This window comes from Parasteatoda tepidariorum, chromosome 8 (genome assembly GCF_982258835.1).
Source record: "Parasteatoda tepidariorum strain Cologne lab strain chromosome 8, Ptep-v5.0, whole genome shotgun sequence".
Classification (NCBI taxonomy): domain Eukaryota; kingdom Metazoa; phylum Arthropoda; class Arachnida; order Araneae; family Theridiidae; genus Parasteatoda; species Parasteatoda tepidariorum.
This window is the reverse complement of record NC_141762.1, coordinates 16,077,041-16,104,148: the sequence shown is the minus strand read 5'-3', so window position 1 is coordinate 16,104,148 and position 27,108 is coordinate 16,077,041. Positions and strand designations below refer to the sequence as shown.

Here is a 27,108-nt window from a genome sequence, read left to right as displayed (position 1 = left end):
GAAGGATGATAATGCTTTTGCTGTGATTACCATTACAGTTCATCATAATTTGGTTCTCTTGTGGTCAATTTTAGTCTGAGATGCGATTGCACGTCCAATAATCTATTTTTTTTCATCGACTTAATGTCCACGAATGCTGAAAAAGCGACTTCATATATGTATATGAAGTTGGAAAAGGCAAAATATATTTCATAACTTTTTCTGTTAAGATTGGATACATATTTTGCATTTGCAGACAGACTGATGTTAATGTACACTGATCATGTTTATTTTTCAAGAATACATCTGAAGCCAAACTAATATATGTAATTCTCTTACGTGGCTCCCAAGTTTTGGCTGTATTTCTTTTCCGCCGGTGGCAACGTTTACTTTGTTTTGTTTACGTTACTATTTCTCTTACACGGCGACAAAAAAAAGCCTGATTACAACTCCCCGAATGGCAACGCTAGAAAATCGACCAATGACTGCCGCTAAAAATGTCACACGCCAAATCGAGATTAGGTGGCTCAACATATAGCGCTTTTAAGAACGGAAACTGAAATAACCAGAGAGCATCAGCTGCGGCAATCTCATACTATTAAGCTAGGTTAGTATTTTGTCGAAAGCGCTTTTTTTCACGAATTTATATGTTACGAATTTATTTGGCGATTTTTGATTTATATCACGAATTATACTATAGCATATTTCTAATAGGTTTAGCGAATTACTTGTCATTTATTTGAATTCAAATTTATTTTAATGACTTAGTATTTACTAAAAAGATGTAATTTTTTTAAAAAAAAGAAGTTTGTATATGGATTTGAATGATTGTTTTGAATTTTTAGAATTTTGTGCATTTGCAATGTACCTAAGTTAGTAGCGAGCGAAGCGAGCTTGGTTTGCGAAGCACACCATATAAGATTGCGTAGTAATTTTCGGGGGTTGGCGAGCGTTAGCGAGCAGTTGGGCGCAGTAACTGCTGTTCTTCCGCATGCGACAATCCTTCTGGCATGAATGCTGTATTAATATGAAACGGATATCTTATTCATTCAGTATCCTTTTTTTAAATCGGGGAAATAGTTTTTCAAGTTCACCTGCAAACTCTCCAAATGCTGTGTTATGCATTTCAGAGTATCAGCATCAATTGTAGTTGCAGAACTTGTTATAAACTCATGAAGATAGGGAAACGAATCTATTTCTTCATTACTTCTTTGCCATAAATTTAATTTTGCGATGGCAGCATTTACTTTATCAATGCACATGAAACAATGTAATTTCTTTACCTTGTAGAGATAAATTCAAACAATTTAAAACTGAGAAAATATGTCAGCTGAATATGACAGTTAAAAAAATAATGCATAAAAAACTTTTTATTGAAAAGTTTGATATAATCTACGTAGGCGCGTGGTTAAATTCTTATAACACGCTTTCTAATGAAATAATTATATAAATTAACTTAATATTTTCTTTACAGATAAAAAATGTTAGAATACTGCAAAATTCTAACAAAATCTGTACTAAACAAAATTGGACTGCGAAAATAAAAAAAAATTATATTTTTAGATTTATTTCTAATCACTATTGAAAATGTCAGTTTAGCAATTAATTGTGAGCAAAACTAAATGAAGCGAAACAATACTGTGAAATATATATATTGAAAACTAAGTGTATCAATATTTTATTTAGAAGAGTTAAAATAATACCATATTTACAGTTACAAATGATAAAGTTAATTTAAGAGTAAATTTAACACATCAGAAAAAAGAATCGTTGGAATATTGCAAAATATATAATTGAAAGTATGCGTACCAAAATCAGATTTTACAAAATTAAATTAATGCTATATTCACAATTATATTGGAAATTAATTTAAGAATTAATTTCAAACCCGAGGGGGGGAAAAATTACGTTGGAATAACGTAAAATATATAATAAGATTTAAGCTTTTAAAAATAAGATTTATCATAATTAAATTGATTCTACATTTAAAATTTACCAATGATAAAGTTTAATTTTTTGTACACAATATATTTTTATACACATTTTATAAAATATCATCTGTAAAATATGTAACAAAAATCAAGCCCACCAAATTTATATTCAGCAGAAATAAGTAATAATTCGTTCAGCGTGCTAATAAAATATCTGATTGTTATTGGTCAGTTGTACGCAAACGTATGACGTTTCAATAAGGATGGAATCATCATACTTCATAGCAGTATGTACTGATAACAATCGGTTCCTTTCTTGATAAAAACACGAAACTGACATGATGGTACGTCCCCTAAAATATTACTTTTCATGCTTTTTAAAAAAAAAAAAAAACATAAAAAGTAATTATAAAATTTACTTAAATGCTGCCATTTCATAAGAAAAACATGTCAATTTGAAGAATGAGAAAAAAAGGATAAATTAATAACATTGATTTTTTTTAAAAGTTTCTAATCAATCATCTTATTTCATTCATGTATTTATATAAGATCAAGGATAAATGTATACATGAAGTTAGTTCTTAATTTATTTTGTTCTGCGATAATTTTTTCCCCGAAAAATTACGACAATAAGATAAAAAGAACAATAATTTTGGATACGTTATTTGTCGTTTTTTTTTTTTTTCTCTCTTAAGTTTATAATTAGGGGCCGTTGGAATATTAAGCGCAAAATGGAGTTTTAGCGAGCATTTGGATTTGCTTATTATTGCCTATAGAGTTGAAGGTAAGGTTTCGTACGACAGTGAAATTGCTTGAGCCGGGTGGCTCATAATATATAGAGCGTTTGCCTTCCGTTAAGGTGAGCCGGGTTCGAATCCCAGAGATGGTTGGTCGATACGAGCTCCGGAACTGGCTCTCACCTACCACAGTGCTGTCATAAAAAATATCCTCGGTGGTAGACGGATCATTGGTAAGAATCCCCTTGCCGCAAGCTAATAATAGGATGTTTTCATGGTTTTCCTCTCCATGTAAAGTAAATATGGGTTAATTCCATCAAAAAGTCCTTCGCGAAAGCAAATTTCTCCCAATACTTGATACAGGAGTTCCCTTGTCTTCTAGATTGGATGCAAAATTACAAGGCTAATAAGTTCAACATTTGTAGTCGTAAACCCGAAATTGGGTTTGGCTGTAATTATTTTCTAATTATTTTTCTTTCCTACTTCAAAACACCAAATTTATAACATATGAATGCTAAATAAGAAAAATTATTATTTGACACGCATTATAATATGTGAATAATAAACGTATTAGTGTTTATAAACAAAAGCATATTATCTATTTTTTTAGATGTTTTTTACATATATTTTTATGACAATTAAAAACAGAATTCTAAAAAAAATATTTTACCCTTCTTATTCTGTGCATTAATAATTTTCTGCACATGACTATTGTGTGTGAAAATAATGCTGCCATTAAACAATTTTGAAACTTAGTTAAAATAAGATATCAATGCAGTTTTGTTTTCATGATTTAGACTGGTAGAAATCATGTATATATGAGCATGCATATTTCAGATTATATTGATCTTACTTACGTGTATTAATTATCGAGACGCATAAAAAATTAAGTAATATGCTCTATTTTGTCTTTTCAAATCAAATGTTTCGATAATCATTAGCTGATCATGAACATTGTTTATAAAATTTTTAATTTTCAATTAATTTTCTAAACTTCATAATTTTGACTTTATAACATATAAATGATAAATTATTATTTGTAAATACTATAAATATATATTTATTGCGCAAACATTATTTGAAAATTTCAGAACATTTTTCTCAATGTTTTTTTATTAATTTATTTATGTCATGAGTCAATAGTATTGTGCACATTAATAATGTGTGTAAAAATAATGCAACTATTAAACAATTTTGAAATTTGCGTTAAATTTTGATAAATATACATATCAATGCAATTTTGTTATCATTGACACTGTTGCAGAGCAAGTATATTGCTTCTTATTTATTTTTACATTAGTTTTAATATCACATTGATTCATTGATTGTATTTAAGTTAAAATTAAATTTTTTATTCAATTTAAATTTACTAAGTAAATAAATTGTATCAGGATATAACAAATTAAGTATTATGCTCTATTTTGTCTTTTCAAATCAAATGTTTCGATAACCATTAGCTGATAACGAGCATTGTTTATAAAATTTTTAATTAATTTTTGAAATTTCTTATTTTTGATTTTATAACATATAACGGATAAATTATTATATGTAAATATAACTATATATTTATTGCTATTTGAAACGTTCAGAGCATTTATCTTAATATTATTTGATTAATTTATTTTACGTTGTGAATTAATATTATTCTGCACATTAATGATGCGCGTAAAAATAATACAGCTATTAAACAATTTTGAAGTATAGATAAATTTTGATAAATTTATATATCAGTGCAATTTTGCTTTCATTGTCACTGTTGCAGAGCAAGTATATTGCTTCTTATTTATTTTTACATTAGTTCTAATATCACATTGATTGCATTTAAGTTGATTATATATTTTTTAAATTGATTGATCATATATTTTTTAAAACTGATTGATTACTTGATTATATTTTTAATTTATTATATTTTTTTTAGAAATTGATTATTTTTTTAAAAAAATTTATTATATTTTTTGATTTAATTGATTGTATTTTTTTTAAAGCTTAATTTATCAGGATATAAGGGTATAACAAATTAAGTAATGTGCTCTATTTCGTCTTTTCAAAAAACAAATTTTTAAATCATTAGTTGGAATATTGTTCTTAAAAGTTTTATTTTTTACTTAATTTTATACACTACATGCTTGCATAATCATATGTTAAATTATAGTTTGCAAATATAAATATTATTTGTTACTCAGAAATTGCTTGAATAATTCAGAAAATATTTCTTAATATTATTTGATTCATTCATATTTTATAGTATTAATTAATAATAATTTGACATTTATAATAATAATGCATAATAATAATACTGTATACTAATAATAATGTATGCGAAAGTTATGCGGCTATAAAACAACTTTAAAATTCAATAAAATATAGGCACACATACAGTTCTTTTTACTTCTGTTTCATAAATTGTAATTAAATTTAAATTACCTTTTTATTTTACTCTATTTTGATTTTGCCTTACGCATTTTTAACAAATTTTTTCTCTGAAAATTATTTCATTACAGAAAAAAGAGTTCATATTATTGATTAGCTGAAATAAAATCTGGATTTCTGTTTTTATTTTATTTAATATGTCATTATTCATTTAAAATTATTGTTTTAACATTTATTTTATATTATTTTATAACCATCCTTGAACAGCCGACCCAATGTTCAAGTCCGTAGTCTTGTAATTTTGAACCCAATCCAGAAGACAAAGAAACTCCTGGATCAAGTATTGAGAGAAAAGTGCCTTCGTGGAGGACTTTGTGACGGAACTTACCCTCATTTGAGTTACATGGAGGGGTAAACCACGAAATCCTACCAAGGTTAGCCCGACGGCACGGGGACTCAAACCCATGATCCGTCTACCACTGAGGATATTTGACTTTAGCACTGTGGTCGGTGCGAGCCGGGTGCGGAATTCGTATCGACCAGCCATCGTCGGGATTCGAACTTGTTTCACCTCATTGGAAGGCAAACGCTCTATCCCCTGAGCCATCGCGGCTCTGTTTTAACCTTTTAAATGCAACACACCTTCTCAGAAATAAAATCAACTTCAGCTATATGATTCAATCAAATCATATAGTTCTATTTATTCATCGATATGAACAATTAAATCCAACCATATGATTTACATATATTCTTTGTGTTACATATTTGGATTGCCCTATATTCTCAGGCTAATAGCGAAATGGTTATAAAGATTATTAGTGGAGATTTTTTTGGCAATATACTAATTTCGGTAAAAATATTTAATAAAATCTTTGATGGTACCAATAAGATAAAATTCTCATAAGCTTGTAATGAAAAAAAAAATTATAATTTCCAACTTTGCAGAAAGAGAGAAAGAGATGTAGAAGTAAATATACTAAACTCATAATTAATTAACCTAAATTTTAAACATGTATTTTTAATCAGAACTTTTTTAGTTATTTATTCAGAAAATGGTATGGCACGAAAGGTATTTTTCTTAACATTAATTATTTAGTTAATGTGTCTTAAATAATGTGTCCATTGCTTCGAAATAATAAACTGCTACAGACTCTCAGTCCCTTAACCTCCAAAATCAGAAATTTAAGAGTATTATTCTAATTGCTTTTACAAGACCAAAAGATTATTTGCTGCAACTAAACTGGGAATAGCACCATCTGTTGAGGAAAAAGAGAAGTATTTTCGTCATCAGTGGATATTTTATCATGAAATAATTTTTTTTTTTAATTTCTTCAGCGAATACGGAGAAATTTGAGAATATACAGATAAACAGGAGATTGTTGTAAAACACAGGAGTCTTTGTTAAAAAAAAAAAAAAAAAAACAAGAGGCTGGGTAGGTATGGATATGTACTTATTTTTATGAAGAAAAAATTTTTTTTAACTGCTTTAGTTTTAACTGAACAAAGTGATGTCACACTTATTGTATTTGTCCCTTGTCACTACACTCTCCCTCCCCTTCTAGCGAAACAACATTTGTGGACGGTACCTTATTTGATTCTTAACATAAAATATCATAATTTGAGGAACCACTAGAGAGAAAAGCGAGACAAAACCTGTTTTACTGCTTTATATAACTAAGAAGTGTTTTTAACAATTGCCTTGCACCAAATCTCTTTTAAATCAAACTGGTTTTGATGTTTTCCGTCTCGCCTTTCTCAATAATGATTCAGTGACTTTGCATTTTATTTTTATTTACTTTTTATACTAAGTTTTACTTGAATTCTAAAAATAAATACATTTGAGGGAAGACATCACGATACACCCTGTATCGTGAGATAATACGAAGAAAAATTCAAGTGTTAGTTTCGTGAAATGTGTTGAGGTTTTTCTTAAGAATTTTTAAAAGACTATATTTTCCAATCGTTACAATGCATGCATCTCATGAACACAAATCTTTGTTACTCTAAAATTTTAAAATCTTAAGAGTTTGGTAATGTATTTGCTAAAATTCACTCTTTGTTATAATCATCACTCAAAATACGTTACATTAGATATGTGTTATTAAAAGTAATAAAAACCTTGATGTGTTATAGAGAATATGCGTTTTTCTTTGTTTAATTATTATTTTTCATTATTTCATTTACTAAGTGTCGAAAAATATTTAAGTGTAAAGCATACAAATGTTTTACATACATTTTAAACTGTGTAGTTTTTATTGACAGAATACAAAAGTTGATAGAAACAGTTGGAATTGTTTCTGAGTATTTAAATTTAAAAAAATGCTATTATTTTAAAATTCATTTACTCAAGAACTATTCAATAAATTTTGCTAAAATTTTTAATTTTGTCCATTAAATTCCCATAGTAAAAAGGAGTAAAAATTTGTATTGGCGATCGAAATGGGCTGCAGGTGGCGTAGAGCAGAACTCTTTTCCTATGGCAACACTTCACATGCTTTCCCCAATAGCGTGTGGAAAGTCATAGAGGAAGGAAGTACGTTAGTTTCTCTCTTGATTTTCATATAGATTGAAATCTTTTAACTTGAAAAACTATATGGAACTGAAAACTACATTAAACATAGTTCTAAAGAAAAGCATCACGGCAGTTTAAAAAAATGTTTTAATTAAATAAAAAGGAAAAATATTAAGAGAAGGGAAATTATCGTAGTACATTCCTATACAACTGAAAAGAGGAGGAGAGGGAAGGGAGAAGGGCTAAAGGCATGAAACCGGTCTCTCCCCAAATGGCGTATTCGAGTGTTGCGATCGCGAATTCCTTTCAAAACTTTTTCGACACTTAATAAATTAATATAAAATAATGAAAAAACAATATTTTTGCATTTAATTATCATTAGATTGCAATTAAATTTATCGATGAATTTATAGAACGAAATTTTTAATTTGCTTGAAAGATGACCCCAAACTTTCTACTGCACTCCTCCTGACTAATAAATCGAGACAATACTTTGCAGATTGCGACAACCCCCCCCCCCTGCACACACACACTCACATTTTAATTCATTGTAGAATTGTGTAGGAAGTCGCGGCCTTGTCAATTTGATTCCAATAATTTTGGCACGAGATCAGTCGGTATTTAAACCCTTTAATGTTAATTTTGTTTCTTGAGTATTTCGCGATATTTTAAGAACTCCTTAAGTGAACCGAAAATTTTTTCTCACAATTATAAAATGAGTTTATCCAAGCATGATTCCAATCAAAAAATACTTTTTAATAATTATTTATTTATTTAATAATAGTTTTAATCCTTTTAAGTTGAAAAGTATACAAATTTTCACACTAATTTAATTTTGTAATTTTAACGAAATTATTCGAAAAGTTCATTTTGAGTAATCCAATTTTCACGTGATTCAATTCAGTGAAAATTACGGAAGAACTATATATAAATATATATATTTGAACCAATTACTTAGTCTTATGTCTGAAGATAAGGAAGAAGTCTAACTTTGCTTAAATTTCAGTTAGTTTTGGCGTAATAGGATAGTCTATGTACACAGCATATTCGGTTTTTGTGATGTGAAAGTATAACTAGTCGAAGTAAGATGAAAATTTTGTGCTGCTAAGTACACTTAAGCACGTATGATTAAAGTTATGAAAGAAAAGTATGAAAAAGGCGTCCTTTTTATAAATTTCGAATTCAGGGTATTTTTAAATTTTGTGTGTTGTAATGAAATGCACTTAAAGAATTCCGAAAAATTAACAAAAAAATCGTATTTATTTCCGACTTTAGAAAAAAGCATGGCTAAAAAAATTTTATTTATTTTTTATTACTATTTCTGTAATAAAGAGATCTGATGTTATCTTTATATCAATGCGTTATTTATATAAAGTAATGATGAGAATTTCTTTATTCTCCCTAGCTATCCTTAGCGTGAAGCACGAAGAAAGCATTTCTTATAAATGATAATTTTATTGACTTAATGGATTTTGACAGTTTTGTTCGGTTTATATTTCATTAGGGACTGTAAACAAGGTTTCAAAACTTACTTTAGTTTTCTCGTTAGTAATGTGCATCTAAGCTATGCAGGCCATTTAAAATAGCTTGCTTTGGGTACGCAAAATATTTTTTTCTTCCAATTTTATTGAAAGATATGATTTTATTTCAAAGTTCAAGAATATGTAGAGGGCATGGAGGAATATATATGAAGAGTAATTTCTGTTACATTTACATACAACAATTTACAATATCATACTTAAATTGTATATGCAGCACGAATTCGTGCTTCATAAATTTAATTATTTTAAAAATAAAATTTGAAAAGCTGCAACGTAATTCTCAAGTTCTTTTTAATAGTTTAATATATCATAAAATAAACTTCATCTAGTTCCACAAATGGTTTATTGTAATACATAGAACCTCTATGAAAGACTACTCTATATAGCGACTTCCTCCATTTACGACCATTTTTGGGAGGCACAGAATATTTTCCATGGATATTTTGTAGAAGAAAACCTTTAAGAGACCTCATCAAAACTTTTCCCAGCTATCAGGCGAACATCTGCACCAAATGTGAATTAGGTCAGATAAAGAAACACAAAAAAATATCAAAACAAAAAATATTAACGAAAAAAAAAGTAAATTAAAATGCATTCAAAATATTTGTATGAGTCTCTTATTTAGAGAGCTCTTTTTGACGATATGTGGAAGAGATCTACAACCTTATGTTGAAGTCAGAGTGCACTTAAGACGATGCTATCAATGATTTATTTTTAGAGTTGAAAGTTAAGTTGGTAAAAATAAAGTTATCTTTCAAAAAACTAAGCTCCTCAAACAAATCTCATCTCACTTTTTAAAGCTAAATAATTTTATGGCATAAAATTAAATGCAAAATTAAACAAAATCATAATTATTTATTTAAAAAATTTCTATCATTCATAATTGGTAATTTTGTTTTTATACATAATTATATCAATAAGGATTATTTATATTGACGCCAAATTTTATTCATCTATCTGGTTTTCGTGGCGCCAACACAAGAGGCATTTCCGCATAAAAAAAGGATACTGACTAAAATTAAAATCGTTTTCGAAAAATTATGTACCCTCGATAATATTTTTAAGTTAATGGACGAAACCCCTAAGAACAGCTAACCTCCATTAACGACCATTTTACTGTGGAACAGAGAGTGGTCGCTGTCGGGAGATTTCCTTGTAATTTTATACAAAAAAAATTAGTTCCATTCTACTTCAATATTTTTACCACAAAAAATTACCTTTATCTCAATGTGTACTTCAATTAAAAAGGTTTACAAGTTTTGGAAAAATTAATGATTAAGTGCGTTGTAAATGAAAACATGTTGACGTTAATAAGATGATCTTCTTTTAGTTGTTACCTTTGCTTCGTTTTCAAAAGATTTTGAAATTAAACACTAAACACCACTGGTACCATTTGAAGAAACTTTCAAGTACTTGAAAAATTCCTAGAGAATCTTAAGGAGCCAAGAGTACGTGGTATTGGTCCTCGCTAAAATAAATTATTCTACGTAAAGTGTTAGACCTCCTGCACAGCTGGCTACCAGAGCTGAGATGTCCTCTAGAAGAGGATTAAAATATAGAGCATATCTTCGGATAATCTTAAGATATGTTTCCGAAACTGTCGTCGCCAAAAGCATAATGTGCACATTAACGGGTCGTCAGTAAAGTTCTACATGTGAGATATCACTTATATCACTTTAGTGACTATTTTCACTGCCTGTAATTTTTTCGAATGCATTCTTCATGTTTGAAAATGGTCTTTATAGGGCCGTTTTTACTGAATGTAGATCAGTTTCTCCATTTTTCTCAGCGGCTATCGAAAGTGCGAGAAATTTCTTGTGAGAAAAGACAATTTATGACGTCACGTAAAAAATGTCTATTATTTAGATCAATTATAAAATTATCTTTAGTCTTAAGGGTAACAGAAAGAAGTAGCTGTACACGTCTCATCAAAAATGCAAAAACCCAAAATAAACATAATCACAAATAAAAGATTAAACACTCAAGTCTCCGGAGCAAATATATGTGTAACAATACATAAAATTAATGCAAACAGCGAAGCAAGATTTCGTTCTCATCTCCTATTAAATAAGCAATTAGTTTTTTGTTTGAAGAAATAAATCGTATTGGGAAAATACAAGTAAGTTATGGCAAATATGCGTTTAAAAATTTTCCAAAATTTTAAAAGCATATTCTTTTTTAAAACGCTTGACGTACCAGTTCAGTTTCTTGTGATAAAATTATGTGACATTAAATCGTTTATTTTGAAAATAAGAACCAGTAAATATAAGCATTCCTCTTCAGTCTTGAAATATTAAATTTTTTTTATTCTTTATTTTGCCTTTTTTTGTATGTTTCTTTGTTTCCTTTTAAGGATGCTGTTCTCACTATAGTCATTTCATTTGATAGTAAAGGATAAAATTTAATTGTTAGTTTAATTATGCATTGCAGTGGTCAAATAACTCCTATCTAACCAAATACCTACTGAATGTTCGTAATTATTACATAGTATGTATTAGTAAGTAATAAGCATATGTTAAATGCATTCACCTTATTTTTTATTTAATTTTTTTATCATCCTTCTGTAATTTTTTTTTCCAGCCTACTCTTAAAAGTATAATTTCTGCCTATTCTTATCGGCAAGCTATGAAATGTGTTGAAACAAGACAGGGTATACAAACCTTTTCACTTCTTATTACTAAACACATATACATCCTGACACTTAAAATTTTTCAATGACAAAGTCTAAACTAGATAGTGTTTGAAAATTTCGTGACAGATCAAGTAAATATCTATGCATATTCTTTTAAATTTATAGTAAAAGACTGTAGCCAAGATGCCAATAATACAACAACATTTGCAGTACCTTAATTCGTTAAATAACAATTAATTTGTTACTCTAGATTAGATTTAAATCTTAGATCTTTAATTAGATTAGTTTAGATTTAAATCTATATAAAATCAAATTATTATGTTTTTTTAGGGTTATTTAGCTTCTTGCATTTTTCTCCCTAACATGTTTGCAATTTTTCCAGTTATGGTAACAGACATATTATTTTCAAAAAAATTTTCTTTAAAAAATTTCAATATACATACAGTTAATCGTATAAAAATTCTGTAGTTCTAATACAGTTAGAATTTTCACATAGAATGTTGAAAAATAGTAATGACTAGGACTGGGCTATAAATCGATATATCGCGACATATCGATTTAACGTCTGTATCGGCAGGCCGATACAGCGACTTTCGTTCCAGGCGTTGCATCAGAAATCTGATTTAAGCCGTCGAGTAAAGAAGACGAACGATATACGATATAGCGATACATGACAAGAAAGGATCTCTTACGTTCCAATGCCAACTCGCGCTGGAGAAGACGATGTACATATCGTTATATTGAAACGGCCTTGATGGATGAGCGGTAGAATTAGAATCAGTTTTGAGAACATATATCGTGATCTAACATGTTCGTTTCATCACCTCTTAGTTTTTTCTTCTTCTTTGTTGCGACTTGATATCGTTTCTTGTAGATTATTTTCAGTGGGACTGATCACTGTCATTACCTTGTTCTGAACGTGATCTATTAATGAAAAGAATATATAAAGAAGTGTTTCTTAATTATTTAGGTAAAAAAAATTTTTTAAACAAAACTTTCTTTTTTATTTTTAAATTTGAAAATTAATTTTGATATTATATGTTTAAGTATTATTTTACATTATTGAATTTATTACAAACGGAAATCTATTCTTAAGGTGCCCATAAAGAATTAAATTAAAAAGTAATTAAATTTGTTAGGCTATTTTTTACTTTATTATAATTTATTAAAAACTTTTTGGATAAAATAATAATTTAATGGGTTTTTATTACTGATTTTAAATTTATTAATCTTTAGTTGTTTTCATTTTTATAAATAAAATTATAACAAAACTTATTTTTCCTCTTTTGGATTTGGACATAAGTCAATCAACTTTGTTTATTCAAAAAAAATTAGTAATGTTTGCGATTGCGACTTCTTTTTTTAAAATCATTTAGCACTTTAGTCTATTAAAGAGTATAATCGTGTTTTTTAATTTTCTTTCATTATTGTCAGTTGAATATATTATGGAATATCATAATTCTGTTGTTTTTATTTTTAAGAAATTAAACCTTACTTTGTTTTTTCGTTCAGAAGTCGGTAATTATTCCATTTAACTTCATTATTTATGTGAAATATTAATGATAAAAAATAGTGTTGTTTTAAAAGTGTTTTTTTTTTTTTTTAAATTTATTTAGCACTTTGTTTTAAGCATATAAATAATTCTTAACGAATTTATTTTTTAAATTTTCTTTCTATATTGTTAGGTAAATATATTGATAAATTTCAATTTTATTTATTTTTTTATTATTTATTTTTAAACTAAGAAATCTCTCGTTATTTGCGCGATCATTTTTAGAAAATATAACATTAATATCTTTCTTAAGCAAAACATATACATCAAATTCATAAATTGATTTAAATCAATCTGAGTATGAAGTTTTGATAGAAATCCGACTTTCTGCGCCTTACAAGTAAATGAATTTCAAAAATACTATATCGCGATACATCGCTATATCGCGATGCAAAACTGACGATGCATCACGATATAAAATTTCTTATATCGCCCAGTCCTAGTAATGACTATAATAAAAGACAATCTGACCTAAAAATAATTATAAGCTGCATTTATATAGTACTTACATAATCTTTTTTGTTGTTTACATTGTCTGAACTTAATATAATTTTATTTAATTGTGCAACATATCTTAGGGAAATTACTGTAATCGAATAAAAGTACAAGATTCTCTATTTCTGTTTAAAAAAACTGACTCATCAATACTTTCCCTAAAACACAATTTATTTTGCTGAATTTAGGATATCATATCATTTGGCAAAGTGCCAAATGTTTAGCATAGGTCCGGCATTTTCTTTCTTACACTTTGAATCATCAAAGTAAGTCATATTTTTGACATTTAGTCTTAAGCATTCCATGCAATGTGCTGTAATTGTTTTTTATTCGTATTCACAAAAGCAATTCTCTAAGTTTGCTGCTATGTTTATTCCATTTGTAGCTAAAGCTGTCGAAAATCGTTGCATATCAAAAAATTACTCAACCTAACCACTACTTTTTTCCCTTTTTTTTTTTTTTTTTCTTTTAGAATATCATCAAAGGTTTTTGGACCTGATAAAAAGTCTAATGAGTGGATGGTACCAGAATCATCTTTGATCGCAAGTTGGAAAAAGAAAAATTAAATAAACCAAAATTCTCTTGCTCTTCCAAGGTGATGTCCAATTTCCCTTTTTTGCTTACATAAAGAGAATAATTATTAATAATGTCTGCATTTTGAAATACAGATGTATGATGCCCAATTTTTTTTTCCTACATTGTTGCTCTAATAACAGATATTTGATAAAAGTGTACTAAAACTGTGACTGACTAACTTCATTCCTTATCATGTTACTTTATATCTGTTATTAAAAAAAAAATTAATATTCATTTCAGCAGTTTTTTAATTTATGTTGTTGAAAATTGCAAGCAATTATTTTAAGACTTGTTAATTTTAGATTAATAACATTACTCCATATTGAACACTATATATTGAATATCATTTTAAACATGCTTTAAAATTCATTTCTATTTTCCAGAGTAATTGTGTAATATTATAATACAGACTAATCATCTGCATTTCTCATTAATTTGTAAATGATATTTTCTTTTTATTTAAATACATTTAATTTTGAATAAATTCTTTTGACTCATTTTTATTCATTGTTTATGAGAAGAAACATTTTTTGATGAACTTCGTTAAATTTCTGTAGGGTTGATTAATATTTTATAAATTTTCCGTTTGTGTTTCTAGCATCTTGATTTTAAAATTTAAGGAATAATTTCCTTTTAGGAATTTCAAGGTACTGACGTATATCAATTGTTAAACATTCTTATTATTGTATGATTTCATATGCACAAAGAAATTTTTTAAATATACAGTAATTTGATTCTTGGCTATGAAAATTGTTCTTAACATGTCTAGAGAAACACCTATTATACCCGAACTTTCTATGAACCTCAACTCTGTTGATACTAAAGAAAAAGCTGACAGTTATGATGACAGTGTTTTTTCAAAAGATCATTCAACTACTCTCAATCTTGTAGGTACAGAAAGCAATGGGCTATATTCTTGTAATATATGTAATAAAAATTATGTAAATAAAAGTAGCTTCACTAAACACACCTTACTTCATTCAAGTAAAAAGTCTTATTCTTGTAGTATATGCAAGAAGTGCTTTACTTATAAGAGTAATTTTAATAGACATTATCGTATTCATTCTAATACAAAGCCTTTTTCTTGTAGTTTATGTTATAAGAATTTTACTCAGGAAAGTTATTTAATTAATCATATACGTTATCATTCTGGTGAAAAGCCTTATTCTTGTAGCATATGTAATAGGCATTTTTTTCGTGAAAGTAATTTAAATAACCATAAGCGTGCTCATTCTGGTGAAAAGCCTTATTCTTGCACTATATGTAATATGAGTTTTTCTCAAAGAAATAATTTAAAAACTCATACTCGAATTCATTCTGGAGAAAAGCCCTATTCTTGTAGTACTTGTGACATGCGTTTTGCTCAAAAAAGTAATTTAAATGCACATATTCGTATTCATACTGGTGAAAAACCTTTTTCATGCAGTATATGTAACATGTGTTTTTTTCAAAAGAATGATTTAGTGAAGCACAATTTTATTCATAGTGGTGTAAAGCCTTATTCTTGTAGCATATGCAACAAATGTTTCACTCGAAATACCGATTTAAATCGGCACACTCGTGTTCATTCTGGTGAAAAGCCTTATTCTTGTAGTGTATGTAATAAGAGTTTTACGCAAAAGTGTAGTTTAAATGTACATAACCTTGTTCATACTGGAGAAAAGCCATATTCATGTGATATATGTAACATGTGTTTTGCATCTAGAAAGGAGTTAAATAGACATAACCTTGATCATTCTGGTGAAATGCCTTATTCTTGCAATATATGCAATAAAAAGTTTTTTAGAAAAAGTTCCTTAAATAGGCATAATTATATTCATTCTAGTAAAAAGCCTTATTCTTGTAGTGTATGTAAAAAAGGTTTTTCTCAAAAAAATAGTTTAAACGTACATAACCTTATTCATACTGGAGAAAAGCCGTACTGTTGTGATGTTTGTAACCTATGTTTTAAATATAAAAGGGAGTTAAATAGACATAATCTTGTTCATTCTGGTGAAATGCCTTATTCTTGTAATATATGTAATAAAAAATTTTCTCGAAAAAGCAATTTAAATTCACATTATTGCATTCATTCTTCATGAGCGTAAATAATGTGCATTATTAAATAGCTTTAAAGAAAACATTGCCATTATTGGACGATAAAAATTCTAATTCCTAGTAACTGCGGTATGTGTATTACTTAAAAAAGTCTAAAATTTAATTTGTAGTTAGATATGTCAAAATCACATGTCAGAAACATCCTGACTGTGTACCACTATTCAAGTTACCTTATTTTCTTCTCTTTTCTTTTTAGGATATCAACAAAATATTTTGTACTCAGTAAAAATATTAATCAAGTATACACAAATATTTATTACTTGAGGAACTACTTTTATTTTGAGGTGAAAAAATAAATAAATAAATTTGCAACATTCTGCTACTCTTTAACATTATATCTCTACTCCTGACTTAAAATAAAGATAATATAAGAAAGTTTTTTTTTTTTAAGGTATAGTAATTTTAAGGTATAGGCCTAATAATCTGACCTTTATAAATATGACCTACAAACATGCACCCCTGATGAATTTATATTGTATTAGAACTTCCCATGAAAGAATTCATTGAAATAACTGAAAAATCGTATTATTTTTTTCAAGCATCTAAAATGCAATACTTAATGTTCTTGATAATTAAGTCGATAGCAATTTAGGATTGAAATTATCTGGAAAAAAATTTAGTGTGTTTTAGTTAATCAGTGCAATTATTCTTCCATCTCTGTTCATTTTGTATAAAGCTGTTAAAATAGACACATGGCTGATAATTGATGAACTGCATTTCTTATTACCCTCAAAATTTCTATGTTTATTTATTATACTATTTTATTCAATTTAATTAGTTTTTATTCGAGTTTCTTTGAAAAGAAATATTTCTTTGTAATCTTCATGAAATTATAATATAAATATTTCTTGGAAAATAAAAGTAAATTTTATTAATATTTTTTAATTTTAAATTTATTTTTCAAACACCTTGATTTCAAACTGAAGTTTTTATATGAAAAATTCTATTCTAAATGTAACATAGAAACTATTGACAATACTGTTTCGGCTGTAAACACGACGTTTTCTTTATTACATTGAATTATTTGTTACATTTTAAGATACTGAAACTTAAATTAATTGTATATATAAACTTAATTGCTTTGATATTTGTGTAAGATTTAGTACACAATGTGCTTCATTTGTACTAAAAAAAATGAAAAAACATTAGACAAAGCAGTGTATAAATAGCAAAAATTCTCATTTTAGCTATATTATTTACTCTGTAAAAGAGATTTTTTCTCTCTTTCAATATATACTATATTGTATATCAATTTGATTCTCGATTGTTAAAAACTTTTGTTTACTTGACATGTCTTGTGAAGTTTTTATACATAAATTTTTGTCTAAACACAGGGGTCTGTCCGAGCCAAATTTACTACTGTTTAGTAGTACCTTCACAAATTCAACTTTCTAAAAGCCATAGTTTCATAAAATACTTTTTCCTAAAATTTTATTTTTGTGTTTCATAAAAAATGATATATCCATATTTTTGTTTTGATTTTTCTAATATAATTTTTAATTTTCACAAATTATGTCTAAATTTTTACAAAATAGGTACCTCTCAAAAAAACCTAGACAGACCCCTGAAACATAATGTTGCTTTACTGTATATGTTATATGTGTTTAGCTCAAAAAACTTATTTGAATGCACATTATCATATTCATACAAGGGGAAAAGGCTTATTGGTGTAATTACGATTTTACTCATGAAAGTAATTTAAATGCATAGAATCGTCTTGTTCATAGTGGTAAAAAACCTTTTTCTTGTCATAACAAGTGTTTTGTCGAAAAAATGTGATTTAAATAAATAGAATCTTGTTCATTCTGGTGAAAAGCCTTAATTCTGTAATACATGTAATATGTGTTTTACTTAAAAACCTGACTTTCATGTTCATTCTGGCAAAAAGTCTTTCTCTTAGTACAGTAAAAATATAAATATTACTCGTTAAACTTGTAACGAAAGGAAATAAATACTATTATGGTAAATGAAATGATAGAGTAAACAGAAAAATTATGAATACATTCTTTTACATGTTAATATCATAATTGTATTTTTTTTATTATGATTATGTCAAACGTTGTAATCCTAAAATTATCTTAACAAAATTTTTACAATAAACAAAAAGCAGAAGTTAAAGTTTTAGAAATATTTCCCAAATTAAAGAAAATAATAATATGGACAGTTCATTTCTTTATTTATAAATTTAGCGTCTGTTTTGACTTCTTCCATTTTCCAATATTTAGGGAAGCAATGTATTTTGATAAGCATAAAATATTGTACATCACATATTTTTTAACTACTGTGTATTACAATGAGTAAAACTGAAACTAAAATAGATGAGTTAAATTAGAATGGCAAGTGAAAGTAAAATCTAATTCAAACTTATATATTTTCTACCACTTTTTATACTTTCCCTGATTGATGCTACCATAGTACAGTCATCTGGACAATATTTCTTTAAAATTATATGAAGTATATTTATTTGTGAACTAGAAAAATATCTTCCTACATTTAATGCTTTTTTTAAAAATTAAAAAAAAGTTGTGACTGCATGATTTCAGTAATTCATGAATATATCCAGGCATAATTAACAATATTTATTGCCATTGTTCTTAAACATGCAATTATAAATCATAAATTTACTTATTGTTTTTACTCTGCTTTGCCCCTCTCTGCCACTGATTTTCTTTTTTCTTTTTTTTTCTTCTCTTGACTACTGCGGTTTTTCTAGTTTTATTTCTCACCTTTATTTTCCATTTTTTTTTTATTGGAAACTTTACGTAATTTCAAATCACTTTTATTTCTTCTCAATAATGTCTGTCAAAACTCGAAAAATGGGTGTCTGTTTTTGAACGCTTGAAATATCTCAACTGTTATTTCCAATTTGTATACTTTTGGAAAGAATGAAGTTTTTAATCCAGTTATATATTACCTCTTCATTTTCTTGGGATTATTTATTTAATAATAGAAGGATTGATGCATTTTTATTCAATGAAAAAAATTTAAAATTAATTTCTGAAAATGTTACTCTATTCTTTGAAACTTGTCAAAAAATAATAAGAGATACAACATAAGAATAACATGAGGTGAAAGCAAGTAAGAAAGAGGTTTTGTATTGAGTGCTTCGGATTCTTTTATTCAATTTAAGAATACCTTAGATCTCGTAGAGCAAAGGATCTGTGTTGGATCTGCTAATTGTTTATGCTACTTCTCGGCTACTTCTCTTACTCTACACTCGCCGTCCACATCACGGCTTTTGTTGCGAGCATTGAGCCGCCTCTGTCACGTTCTGGAAAATACTTAACAACTCTATTGGCAATACAAAGGAAACAATATTCTTGGAATATAACAAATAATGTTTTTAATAAAATAATTTTGTCAATGATAACTTTTTATTTTGCTCATAATGGAGCTTTGGTCTGTCCTGTAAGCATGTTAACTTAACAAGTTAAGTAAAGATATTTATTATTTTGTTTATATGTTTGGTTCACACTTCTTTTAGAAACAGGGAAATCATGGAATTCTATGGGAATTTCGAAATCCTATTGGATAATCTTGAATTTTTGAGGGTATTCACAATCAACTCTAGAAATGTTTGAATTCATTAGCACTCACATCTTCACCGCAAGCGTGTTTCAGTCGATTTATTATTAGTCATTAAAACCATTAAAGTATGACCTTGTGAAAATTAATCCAGTGAAACGATCCTTTATTTTTCTAGTCATCAGTATTGTTTTAATAAATAATTCTAATTAATAATTCATATGAAACAAGTTTTTCTTTTAAATTTAAATAAAATTTCCAAGACCATTAAAATAATAAACGCTTTTGAAATAAATTTATTACTATCTTCAAAATAAAAATGAATTCATTTGACAAAAATTATAGTTTGTACTAATTGAATCTTTTTAATATTGGGTGCGGAATGCATCTAATTTAGAAATGCAATGAATCAATAACTAAGGAAATAAATGAATCAATAAATTAACATATCAATGAGTGAAAGAATCAACAATTTAATAAATGGTTCAAAGAATCAATAAGTCAGTCTAATGTGTGAATCAATAAGTCAGTGTGTATCAATGAATCAGAAAACTGAAGATTAAGATAAAGGAGAATCAATACATAAATAAGTAGAAGAATCCATTATTGAGAGAAGTAATGAATCAAATTTTTTATCGATAGAGGAGCGAATCATTGATTACCTAATATATTAATTTGCTGGCACACCTGATTCTCTGATATATTGCTTGAATATTCATTGAATCACTGATTAGTTTTTACTTATTTATAATAAGAGTAAATACAGATGTAATCTGTTAATTTTAATTTAATTAAAGATTTATAAAATTTTAAACTTTTCAACTGTAAAACAGAATTTAGGAACTTATATACAAATGAACAAACGTTCTAAAATAGTTTTAGTTTTTTATCATAATATATCTCTTTTAAATAAAAATTAATTCATAAGATTAAATTATAATTTAATTCATAAAAATTTATGTGAATACTTTAAATCACTAATAACGTTCTGTTTTTAAAATGGAATTTTCTTATTTTTAAAGCTGATTAACAAATTTTAAGTATAAAATTTGTATGGAATTTAAAACTGAACTAAATAAAGTGCTGAAATTCAACATTTAGGAAAAATCAAAACATATTTTAAATAAAATAAAAACGACAGATATCGCGAAAGAAGAAAACATCAAAATATATTTACTCTCAAAATTTCATAGATTCTGTTTTTAACCCAGATGGCGCATTGAAACGTAGTAAGGCGAATATTTTTTAAAATTACAGAAAACGCAGATGTTTGATGTAATATAAATGATACAAAAATAGGCAGTCAGAAACGTTAAACTATTTTAATCAAAACAGAACTTCGAAAGATAAAATCATAATAAATGTATAAAATTAATAAAAAACTAAATTGCAGTGTATGTGTAACTCACGCGATTAATGAAACCGATACACCTTCTTGGTTGTGTCTTATTTATGCAGTATGTGTGCAAAATCTTACACTGATGAGTGCAATTTAAATGAACACAATATTTTCCAACCTAGAAAAAGACCTTATTCTTGCCGTGTGTGTGAAAAATCTTTCACACATAAAGGAAGTTTAGATCAGCACTGTTTTATTCATACTGGAGAAAAACCTTATTCATGCAGTGTGTGTGATAAAACTTTCTCAAGGAAATGTCACTTGAATGAACACTCTCTTGTTCATACTGGCGAGAAACCTTATTCATGTAGTGTGTGTGATAAAAAATTCTCACAGCAAGCTAATTTAATGAAACATTCACTTGTTCATTCTGGAGAGAAGCCTTATTCATGCAGTTCGTGTGATAAAACATTCTCTCAGAAAGATAATTTAAATAAACATTTTCTTGTTCATACTGGAGAAAAGTCTTATTCATGCAGTTTATGTGATAAAAAATTCACTCATAAATATAATTTAAAGAAGCAATCATATATTCTTTCTGGAGAGAAACCTTATTCATGCAGTGTGTGTAACAAAACATTCAAACAAAAATCTAATTTAAATAAACATTCGCTTGTTCATACAGGAGAGAAGCCATATGCATGCAGTGTGTGTGACAAAACATTCTCACAGAAAGTTCATCTAAATAAGCACTTTTTTGTTCATTCTGAAAAAAAACCTTATTCATGCAGTGTGTGTGATAAAACATTCTCACAGAAAGGTCACTTAAATGAACACTGTCTTGTTCATTCTGGAGAGAAACCTTATTCATGCAGTGTGTGTGATAAAACATTCTCACAGAAAGCTTACTTAAATAAGCATTTTATAATTCACACTGGTGTTAAACCTTATTCGTGCAATGTGTGTGAAAAATCTTTTACACATGAAGCTAATTTAAATCAACATTATCTTATACATAGTGGAGAGAAATCTTATTTATGCAATTTCTCTAATAAATCATTTAGACATAAAGCGCATTTAAATCAACACTGTTTGGTACATGGTATAGAAAAGCCTTATTCCTGTAATCTATGTGATAAAAAATTCTCACAGAAAGCAAATTTAAAAAAACACTCTTTTGGACATATTGGAAAGTATCCTTATTAATACAGTTTGCGAGATAAAATTTTGCATATTTTTTTTTTTTATTTCCAATGGCAGGCCAATTTGAAAGAACAAAAGGGATAAAATAACAAGAAAAACAAGGCAAAAATAGATAAATAGAATTGAATGCTTAGTGACATGCTTAGCCCGTACGGGCCCTAGCTTCCCAGTAGCGTCCACACACAGTAGTAGAGATGAGCGCAGGACAGACGGAAATATAGGGCAAGTCCATGTCCTCCCCAAGGCGACAGAGCTTGCATTTAGGAGAGTCAAAAATGTTTATGCTAAAAAGGTGTTTGGCCAGACAGTCATGGCCCGTTACAAGTCTAAAGAGAGCGACTGCCGTAAACCTGGGCTGATTTGGGATAGTTAAAATATGGTTGAACCAGGTTTTGTGTATATTGCTTGTACGGAAATTCTCTGAGAGCATGTTCGGAATTGGTTTCGGACCAGCGATTTAAATGAGTGCAGAGAGATAGAGCAACGAGATGCTTGGGCAATAGTTGTTCCTTTCTTGGCCAAGAAATCAGCTTTTTCATTACCCCAAATCCCGCAATGTCCCGGGATCCATTGGAGGACGATTTGCTTGCCTTTCAGTGTCAGGTCTTTCAGACAATCAATGCATTTCTGAATGGAGATGAATTGGGGAATCAGTGGAGAGTTAGTATCAAGAGCTGCTTTAGAGTCAGATAAGATGACGGCGCTAGAAAATTGGTCAGTACGACACTGTAATTGTTTTAGGGCAATTAGAATAGCCTCAACTTCACCGTCGTAGGCAGATTCATAGCAGCCAACAGAAGCGTAGGCAGAGAACAGCATTTTGTTCATAACACTGAGGAAGAATTTTATATATGCAATGTTCTACACATGAAGATAATTCTAATGCATATTGTGTTTTTCATATTGCAAAAAAACTAATATGCAGTGTATGAGGAAAAAAAATTCACATAAATGTTATTTAAATAAATGCTTTTTTTAATACTGAAGAAAAAACTCTTTTTATTCCAATGTATATTAAAAAGTTTCCACTAACTGCTAGATTTAAATAACATTTATTTATTCATACTGAAAAGAAATATATGAAACCTAATTAAAAGCATTTTCTTGTTCATACTAGAATGAAGATTAAAGCATATGTCATACACCTTATTGTCACGTATCTAGTTTAAATAGGCATTATTTTATTCCTGCTACAAAGAAGTACATATAGTGTAAATGATAAAAAACACTTCATTTAAATGTACATTCAAACAGAATATGAACAATTCAAGAAAAAAAATGAAATTTAATAAAGTAAAAGTTTATAAAAATTGAATTAAAAAATTATGTTTTATAAAGGAAGATTTTTCCCAAATAAATGAATTTTTATCATCAGTACAACAAAGTCAAGTATTGGCAACCTATCTAAAGAGGTCGCCAAGGAGTCAGAAAAAAAAATGACATAAGTTAATAAATGAGTGATAGGTAAGATTTGTTAAGACTACTGAATAATGCTTAAATATCCCCCCTCCCGCTCTCTGTCTGTTTAAATTGAAAATTATATGAATTAGGTGGGGGGGGAAACTGCATGTAAAGTAATCGAAATAAAACAAACTTTTTTATTTGCCATGCTGCTCCATTCGAATTGAAAATGCAATTACTGTCGACGTAGTATCTGAGGTAGCGGCTTCCCAATCAAAGCATGTTCGTATGCAAAATTCTTCAATTTTGAAAATTCGGATTTAATTGATTTCATACGTGGTCGGAACAACCGAAATGCTGCACAATTTAGTAAACAAAATTCTAATGTTTCAGGTAGTTGCAAATTCAAAATTTTAAAGTGTGTTTCAGCTGTGATGGTAAACATGAACGTTTAATGCGTAAATTCAAAAATGCAATATGCCATTCGGGTAATAGTAAGGATCGCATTGTAAAAGGTCGTCGGAAAAAAAATTTCTTTGAAAAACAAAGTGCAAATGAAATTGAAGTTGAACCCTAATATTTGAATGTCTTAAGTTGTCAATCTCCGTTTCAGAAAAACATAATCATTGAGGTTGATAAGGAGAAATGGAAATTAATTCGTGTTATTATTTGATTATTTCTTTGTAAACTTTGAATAAAGTTTTCTGTTCTAAGACTTATGTAAAAATTGAAGTTGGACATAACTTTTTTAAATCAAAGTTAGAAATAAATAGAGAGAATTTGCATATTTCATAAAATTTGCGTAATATGGAGAGGAAGACCACAAAAACCTCCACGATTAGCCTAGCGGTATATATATACTTATATTATATATATACATACATTATAACTGATTCCCACCAAGAGCAAAGGGGGGAAATGTCTCGCTTTTAATTATTGCATATTTGAGCCAAAAATAGATTTAAGGACAGGATGTGTGCCAGATTGTCCAAATTGGAAAAATAGCGGAATCATTGTATTTTCTTTAGAACTATATAATTTTAGTCATCATTCTTTGTTCTGCAAAGCAGAGATCGAGTTCATCCTTTCATCGAATATATATTAGATTAAGAGTCACATTTATTAGAGCTTATTTAAGAGCCGCAAGATGCACAACCTTTTAAAGGATATCAACATGCATAGGGTTCTGGAAACAGAAGAAACCGCAATTAAATTTGCGCAAGATGGTGGACTTTTACCTGCATTATCAAGTCCAGCACCAAAATGTATGTCTGATATGAGAACAACTTATATGGAAACGTCAAAACTTAAATTTCGGTATACCTGCAAAAACAAGCACGTAAGTGGGTGCAATTCAACTATGGCACCCACTGAAAAAACTTTCTTTGAAGGATGCAAGGTTTTTTTCAATGACATTTTGGCGATTGTTTTTATGTTCATGATGAAAATTACGGAGCTAATTCTGGAACTGAATATCAAGCGAAACCGTATCAGATTAATACCTGCGAGAGATATGTGAACTCATTGCTTCACATAATTATCACCAACTCGGAGGACCTGGTAAGTAATAATTTCCTTCTTTTTTTAATGATTCTAAATGCTTTTGTTAATTTTTTAGGTAGTCACTAAAATAAAAAAACTAAACTCTGTGGCGCGACAGCCCATAGAGGGCCAAGGCCTACTGTGCCCATCTCAGTTTCCTTGACCTTGGTCTCTGGGGTACTGGGGCAGATGTTCCGGTCAGGTGGTCAGCCGAACCCCCAGTGTTTAGCTCCCAAGCATGCTTGGTACTCGTTTATCGACCCACTGAAGGGATGAGAGGCTGAGTGAATCTTGCCCGGCCTGAGGATCGAACCTAGGACCAGTGGCACGAGAGCGCTAAGCGCTACCACTCAGTCACCGGGCGTCGAATTCTTAATATTCTAAATCATAAATTGTATTATATATATTCTTCTTTTCCAGCTCTCCAAGTCCAGGTTCCAGTTCATGAAAGTGCTAGTTCAAATCTTTGTATATATTGGTGTTTAATTGTATTATTTGTATATATTGGTGTTGGCAATTGATGTTTACTAAAACACAAATGTCGTAATGTATGTAAATTAGATATGTTCATAAATTTATTATGTATGTAAATTTGATATGTGCGTAAATTTAATATGAATGTAAATTTGATATATTCGTAAATTTAATATGTATGTAAATTTGATGTGTGTGTAAATTTAATATGTATGTAAAATAATGTTTGTAAAATAAATATTTTGAATGTATGACTGTTTTCGTGTAATACAAATCTATAATCACAAGTTATCATAACAGACGATTACATGCAATCTTGATTACATTTTAATCAGGTTTACAAGTAATTGCTTACTTCTTGACATATCTTCTTTGTATATTATTTGGTTAACTGAATGATGCTCATTTACGTAGTAGAAGAAAAACAGCGTGTTCGAGGTTGTTTCCAAAATCGACATGGTCTACAAGTAGAAGCAATTTTACAGTGAATCGATTATAGGATTAAGGAATCACTGAACTAATCGATAAATGTCGAATCAACGAAGTGAAACAATAAAATCAACGAATCAGATAAATTAATAAATCAGCGAAACAAGAATTCAAAACATCAGTGATCATTTAAATCAAAGAACGGCGAATTTATTAATTAGCCACTCAATACATTAGCAAATCAATGTATGAGTGAATAAAGGAATCAATGAATTATAAATTAGAGAATCGATAAATTAAAGAAACAATGAGAGATTCAGCTTTTTAATAACTGAGTGAATTTGTCAATGAGGGAATCAATCAAACATCTATGTTGAATCTATTAATTAATAACGGATTAGTTAGTGATCAATTAATTCATAAATGAGAGAATTAATGAGTTATTAAATTAATAAAAATGAAAGAATATTGGATTAATGAATCATCAGAGAATTGATGATGTAGTTAACTAAATAACCAGAAAACCCAACATTTACTCATTTATTGATTAACAAAATAATTTATAAAGAAAGTCATTCTTTGATCTGGTTATTTATTTTTTTTTCAGTAATTTATCGTTGATTCAGTTAATTACTTATTCATCTACCAGCTGATCATCATCGTGAAAACATACATAATAAGGGTAGCCATCACGATTCAATAGTGTCAATTAATTTTAGTGATCTCAAGTTTCATTTTTTCCTCAGCACTATTTTCTTTTTTAATGCGCACTT

The 27,108-nt window shown here is 28.3% G+C and overlaps 2 protein-coding genes across 4 annotated transcripts; both read left to right on the top strand.

Annotated features, from left to right (window-relative positions):
- Positions 1-11,049: 11,049 nt before the first annotated feature.
- Positions 11,050-25,986, top strand: LOC107436355 (uncharacterized). 3 transcript variants are annotated; one of them, XM_071180671.2, is made up of 4 exons: positions 11,055-11,189; positions 11,651-11,720; positions 14,222-14,344; positions 14,963-16,486. In XM_071180671.2, the coding sequence occupies exon 4, from the start codon at positions 15,069-15,071 to the stop codon at positions 16,404-16,406; it is 1,338 nt and encodes a 445-aa protein (XP_071036772.2). In that variant the 5' UTR covers positions 11,055-11,189; positions 11,651-11,720; positions 14,222-14,344; positions 14,963-15,068; the 3' UTR covers positions 16,407-16,486. The 3 variants fall into 3 exon arrangements, 2 of the variants coding, with proteins under 2 accessions (XP_015903515.2, XP_071036772.2); XR_006225176.3 differs by lacking the exons at positions 11,651-11,720; positions 14,963-16,486 and adding an exon at positions 25,853-25,986 and having other exon boundaries at positions 11,050-11,189; XM_016048029.4 differs by lacking the exon at positions 11,651-11,720 and having other exon boundaries at positions 11,050-11,189.
- LOC107436352 (uncharacterized) lies at positions 21,076-23,482 on the top strand. The gene has a single exon (XM_043042462.3). It carries the CDS (start codon positions 21,407-21,409, stop codon positions 22,490-22,492), a length of 1,086 nt encoding a protein of 361 aa, XP_042898396.1. The 5' UTR covers positions 21,076-21,406; the 3' UTR covers positions 22,493-23,482.
- Positions 25,987-27,108: the final 1,122 nt, after the last annotated feature.

Coding starts and splice junctions, on each gene's coding strand:
- LOC107436355 (XM_016048029.4), top strand. CDS start 15,069: ATGAAAATTGTTCTTAACATGTCTAGAGAAACACCTATTATACCCGAA.
- LOC107436352 (XM_043042462.3), top strand. CDS start 21,407: ATGTGTGCAAAATCTTACACTGATGAGTGCAATTTAAATGAACACAAT.